Genomic DNA, 5,436 nt, shown 5'->3' on the forward strand with positions numbered 1-5,436 from the left:
CGCCGGGGCAGCGCCGCCTGCGCACGGCCCGGCCCGGCTCAGCACGGCCCGCCCGGTTCAGCACGGCCCGGTTCAGCACGGCCCGCCCGGCTCAGCTCCGCTCAGCACGGCCCGCCCGGTTCAGCACGGCCCGCCTGGCTCCGCACGGCCCGACCCGCGCCGTGCGCAGCGCCGTGCGCAGCGCCGAGCACCGCCCCGCGCCGCCCGGCCCCATAAAGAGGGGCGGCCGCCGGGCTGCTGCTGCTGCTGCTGCCGCGCCGACCGAGCCGAGCCGAATCGAGCCGAAGCGGACCGAGCCGAAGCAAACCGAGCCGAGCCATGGACCCCCAGGACTGCACGTGCGCTACCGGTGAGTACCCCGCCCGGCTCGGCCCGGCTCGGCCCGGCTCGGCCCGGCCCGGCTCACGGCGCTCTCTCCCCGCCCCAGGTGACTCCTGCTCCTGCGCCGGCTCCTGCAAGTGCAAGAACTGCCGCTGCCGGAGCTGCCGCAAGAGTGAGTGCGGGGGCTGGGGGCGGGCGCGGCGGGTCCCCTGCCCGGGAGGGAGGGTCCCCTCCCCCCGTGGGGACATCCTGCCCCGGGGGACCYCCGTGAGGACCTTCTCCCTGTCCCCTTTCCCTGTGCTGCCCCCCCTCGCTTTCCTTCCCTGCGGAGGGTGCTCCTGCCCTGGGAATCCCCCCATCCATGGGGACCCCTCCATTGCCCTTCACCACGGATGGTGCCCCTGCCCTGGTGGGCCCCCATAGGGACCTGCTGGCCTCCTGGGACTCCCCCTGCCCTGTGGGACCCCCCTCCTCCCATCCCCTAGGGATCCCCCCATTGCCCTTCCCCATGGAGGCTGCCCCTGCCCTGGTGGACCCCCATAGGGACCTGCTGGCCCCCTGCCCTGTGGGACCCTCCTCTCCTTGTCCCCCATCCCCTAGGAACTCCCCCATTGCCCTTCCCCATGGAGGCTGCCCCTGCCCTGGTGGACCCCCGTGGGGACCTGCTGGCCCCCTGCCTCCTAGGTCTCCCCCTGCCCTGTGGGACCCCCCTGGGGACCCTCCTCCCTGCCCCCCTCCCCTGGGCACTGCCCCATTCTCCGTGGGGAGTGCCCCTGCACTGTGGGACCCCGTGGGGACACCCCCTGCCCCGTCCCCTCCCCTAACTCTCGCCTTCCCTCCCAGGCTGCTGCTCCTGCTGCCCCGTGGGCTGCAACAACTGCGCCAAGGGCTGCGTCTGCAAGGAGCCCGCGGCCGGGAAGTGCAGCTGCTGCCACTGAAGGGGGGCTCCTCCGCTTGTAAATAGCCGGCATGCGTCCGGGAGGGAGGGAGGAAGCTTATTTTTCATACGGATAAGTGTTTTGTATCTTTTGCCCCACTGGTGAAAGTGGATGGAAATAAAAGATTTTGCCTTGAGGCGTGAGAGTGCCTGCTGCTGCCGCCCGCCCGGCCTGGAGGCTGAGCCCCGTCGCCGCTCGTCACACCTGGCAGGTGTTGCCGAGGGGGGGCTGAGCGGTGCCATCCTCGGGCTTTGGTGCTGGTGGGGGGTCCCACTGCTGCCTGGGGCAGCCTGCCACCTCCTGCCAGCCTCTGCCTCCCCTTCGGGGAGAGAAGGRGCTCCCATGGGGGACACGCCGGGGCTCCCCCAAGCCCTGTTCCCCCCGGCGGTCCCCTACTGCAGCCCCATGGCAGGGGCGGTGACGGCAGCCGCGGGCCCCCCGGGGGGCTCTGGCACCCAGGGGGCCGTCGTGCAGCCCCAGCTCGTCCCACGTGCCTGCCGGCTCCAGGCAGCTCCGGCGTGCTTACGCCGAGGCTCCGGTGCGGATGGGGAAGCGGTGATACGCAGCTGGGAGGTGATGTGCCCGGGGTCCCGGGGGTAGCGCCCGGCTCCTCTGCGCATTGCTCCAGTGTGGAAGCCGAGCCCAGAGGACCGGCCTCGGAGGCGGCGGCGCGGGGCTGGCGCTGGGCATGCGGCCGCCCTCCCCTTTTTGGGTATCTGCTGAGCGCTGCCGGCTCCGTGAGCATGGGGGAGGTGATGGGAAGGTAACGTAGGGCACGTTTCCTTTCCCAAAGTCCCCGCCAAGGGGAAGCGATGGTCGCTCCGCGCCCTGCCCCTGCCGCGGGCTGCTGCGCCCGGCTGCCGCGGCCTTGCTGCCTGCTCTCGCGCGTCCCCCTGGCTGCGCCCTGCTGCCACCGCTGCGGCTTCCCAGTGCTGTGCTCCGCTCGCCCCTTCCCGGCTGCCCCGGGCCCCAGGAGCAGCAGCCGCTCGCTCCATCCCCAGGGCCTCCCGCGCCTTCACCAGCCCTCACCCCTGAGCCGAGAAATGCCCAGCTCGGCACACGTTTGCCTTCTAAAGGTGCTGGGTTTTTACACCGGTGGGTGTCTTTTGCTTTAGCAGAGGCCGCTTTTAAAAGTCTGCCTTGCCCCTTTTCGGGAATGCGTTAAAAGARAAACCACGGGGGAAGATGCGTTGCTAGAAAGCAAGACGGCCGGCGCGGCGGGCGCTTCGCTGGGGCCTGCGCCCGAACGCAGCCGCAGGGCGCAGCGCGGTGCAGCGTCTCACGCCGGGCTGCGCGACCACGTCAGGGCGCAGCGGGACCCGAGCGCTCGCCCGGGGAGCCCGCGGCTCCGCGCCAGGCTGCGATGGGCGCAGCCGGCTCCTCCTGCCTGCCCTGCTGCCAGGGAGCCTGGCTTGGCTGCCCGGGCGGATGCACCCATGGGGTTTTCCCCACCGGGAAGCGCCAAGGGCATCAACTGCTCCCTCTTCCCACCAGCGGTGCCGGGGCCCCGGGGATACGTGGGCCTGCGTCTCCCCACCTGCCCCGTGGCTGAAGCGCTGCCAACCTCCCCGTGCCCCTCGCCCCGTCCTGGCTTCGCCCACGCGCCGGTCTGGCAGCAGCAAGCGCCGGCGCCTGGGGCCTCGCACGCCCCCGGAGCCCGGGAGCCAAGCAGCTGTCTTCCCAGGAGCGGACGGGGAGAGCAGCTAGTTCTCCTGCGCCGGTGGCAGGACAGCGTTGGGAGCCGGCGGTGGCCGTGTGTGCAGCAGAGCGACGCTGAGCGATGCATCCGAGGGCGACGCGTGGGACGGTGTYCCCGGGGGCGCGGGACCATGCAACGGCTGAGGCTGTGCGCGGTGCCTGCTCGGGCAGTGAAAAGCACCAAACAGGGATTTTGGTTTCGGTGCCTGGGTCGCGGCACCAGCTCGGGGCTGTGCTGCGCGTTGCGCCCGGGGGAGTTTGCACGCGCTCGCCGGGCTGCGAGTCCCAGCAGCGCGCCCGGGGCGGTTTGCACGCGGCGCCGGCTGAGGCGCGCGGGGGATTTTGCACGCTGCGCCCGGCTCCACGCCGAACGCTGGCGGAGCGCCCCCGGGGAGGTTTGCACGCGGCGCGCTGCTCTGCTCCGCCACTCCTCGCTGCGCGCCCGCCCGGGGGGGTTGCGCACCGTACCCTGCTCCGGCAGTGCCGCCAGGCCAGCGCAAGGCACCCTAGGCAGTTCAAGCAAAACACCCCGCTCCGTGCTGTCCGGCCACGTGCGAGCTTCAGCCCCGTGTACTGCAGCAGGAACAGCTTGCACGCAGCGCTCTGCTCCTTGCTGCCAGAGCAGGGTAGTGCACCCAAAGTTTGCACGCAGCACCCTGCTCCGTGCCGGTAACTCAGCGTCACGCTCCCGGGGCGGTTTGCACGCAGCGCCCTGGCCCCATGCAAATGCGCCCGGGTGTTTGCTCCCAGCACCCTGCTCCGAGCCGCTCGGCCCAGCCCCGGGCGCCCGCGGCGCTTTGCACACATCGCCGCGGCCGGGGGCGACGCGTTCCGGGCAGCTTGCACCCGGCGCGCTCCCAGCCAATGCGCCCAGCCCCGCTTTGTGCCGGGCTCGCCCCTCGCCCGAACGTCGGCGACCGTGTGCAGGGCGTTTGCACCCGCTCCCTCTCCCCGCTGCAGCGTACATAGGAGGCAGAGGCCACTCGGTGGCAAACCCGCTGCCTGACGGCTGAGGAGCTCCGTGCCGCGGCGCCGCCCGCGAGCCATGGACCCCCCGGACTGCGTCTGCGAGGCCGGTGAGCGAGCCCTGCTCCGAGCGGCCCGGGCCGAGCACCCGGCACGAGCCCGGGCGCGTCCGCCAAGGATGCCAGACCCGGGCTGGGGATGGGATGTCCCCTCTTTCACCGGATGAGAGCCGCCCGCTTGGGGGAATATCCCGTGCGCTAGTTCGGCAACGTGGCCTGTGTCCGCAGACTGGCCCTCCGCAGCCTCTCCAGACGGGAGCTGGGGTGGGAAAAGGCAGAAGACGTGGGGCGGCTGCAGGCGCCCGCGGGAGCCGGGGCTGAGCCGCTCTCTCCGTCCCCAGGTGACTCCTGCGCCTGCGCGCCCAGCTGCGCGTGCAAGGCCTGCAAGTGTGCGCCGTGCCGGAGAAGTGAGTGCGCGCCGCTCGCGGGGGCCCCTGCGAGGGGGTTATTTATAAAGCACAAGCGGGCAACGCTTTAACGTGGCAGCTGCGAGCTGGCCGCGCTCCCCGGCAGCTCATCGAGGGGACGCCGGCGCGGCACGGCGCGGCATGGGGACGGTGCACCCCGGCTCTCCCYAGCAGCCTCCTCTCCCGCTTTCGTTCCAGGCTGCTGCTCCTGCTGCCCGGCCGGCTGCAAGAAGTGTGTCGCGGGCTGCATCTGCAAAGAACCGGCGTCTCCAAAATGTAGCTGCTACCTGTGACGTGCCTGGGGGCTTTCTGGTCCCTCGGGAATATTTTCTATGTGAAAACTCTATTTTTTGTAATTTTTTTAGCACTGCGGTAGCTGCTCTCGGTCTCGGTGCACCTGTGCGTGGCRGGAAGGCGATGGCAATAAAGGCTTGAGGCAAGAAGGGGGCTGTGGGCCTTATTCAGCATCCCAAAGAAAAGCACCCTGCAGCTTGCAGCTTCCCGAGCGGATGGGGCAGACGCCGGGCACCGGGGGCCCCGCAGCAGGGTGCAGCACCCCGTGGYGCAGCGATCAGCACGGCCTCGCGCCGCGTTAGCCCTGCGCGGCTGCGCCTTCCCTGCAGCGCGGGAGCCGGCTGCCTTCGGCCTCGGCAGTGCCGATGCACGCCTAGTGCGGGGGGGGACGCGCACCCCAGGACGCACGCCCCATACGGGCGGGATGCACACCTAGTGCGGGGGGGGACATGCACCCCAGGACGCACGCCCCGTACAGGCGGGATGCACACCCGGCGCGGGGGGGACGCGCACCCCAGGACGCACACCCCATACGGGCGGGATGCACACCCGGCGCGGGGGGGACGCGCACCCCAGGACGCACACCCCGCATGGGCGGGATGCACACCCGGCGCGGGGGGGACGCGCACCCCAGGACGCACACCCCGCATGGGCGGGATGCACACCCGGCACGGGGGGGACGCACACCCCAGGACGCACACCCCGTACGGGCGGGATGCACACCCGGCACGGGGGGGACGCGCACCCCAGGAC

The 5,436-nt window shown here is 71.5% G+C and overlaps 1 protein-coding gene and 1 long non-coding RNA gene across 2 annotated transcripts; both read left to right on the forward strand.

Annotated features, from left to right (window-relative positions):
* The first annotated feature begins 232 nt into the window (after positions 1-232).
* On the forward strand, positions 233-1,395 carry LOC112973915 (metallothionein). Its single transcript, XM_026082334.1, has 3 exons — positions 233-349; positions 428-493; positions 1,165-1,395. The coding sequence occupies exons 1-3, from the start codon at positions 319-321 to the stop codon at positions 1,257-1,259; spliced, it is 192 nt and encodes a 63-aa protein (XP_025938119.1). The 5' UTR covers positions 233-318; the 3' UTR covers positions 1,260-1,395.
* Positions 1,396-3,785: 2,390 nt separating this feature from the next.
* LOC112973918 lies at positions 3,786-4,801 on the forward strand. Its single transcript, XR_003256107.1, has 3 exons — positions 3,786-4,033; positions 4,324-4,389; positions 4,588-4,801. It is a non-coding gene; the product is annotated as an uncharacterized LOC112973918 (long non-coding RNA).
* Positions 4,802-5,436: the final 635 nt, after the last annotated feature.

This window comes from Apteryx rowi, unplaced genomic scaffold (assembly GCF_003343035.1).
Source record: "Apteryx rowi isolate R43461 unplaced genomic scaffold, aptRow1 scaffold_572, whole genome shotgun sequence".
NCBI lineage: Eukaryota > Metazoa > Chordata > Aves > Apterygiformes > Apterygidae > Apteryx > Apteryx rowi.

What these genes read in the sequence shown, in the direction of transcription:
- LOC112973915 (XM_026082334.1), top strand. Translation starts at nt 319, where the DNA reads ATGGACCCCCAGGACTGCACGTGCGCTACCG. An exon ending in GGACTGCACGTGCGCTACCG is followed by an intron (nt 350 to 427) that starts GTGAGTACCCCG and finishes TCCCCGCCCCAG; the next exon opens with GTGACTCCTGCTCCTGCGCC. An exon ending in CTGCCGGAGCTGCCGCAAGA is followed by an intron (nt 494 to 1,164) that starts GTGAGTGCGGGG and finishes CTTCCCTCCCAG; the next exon opens with GCTGCTGCTCCTGCTGCCCC.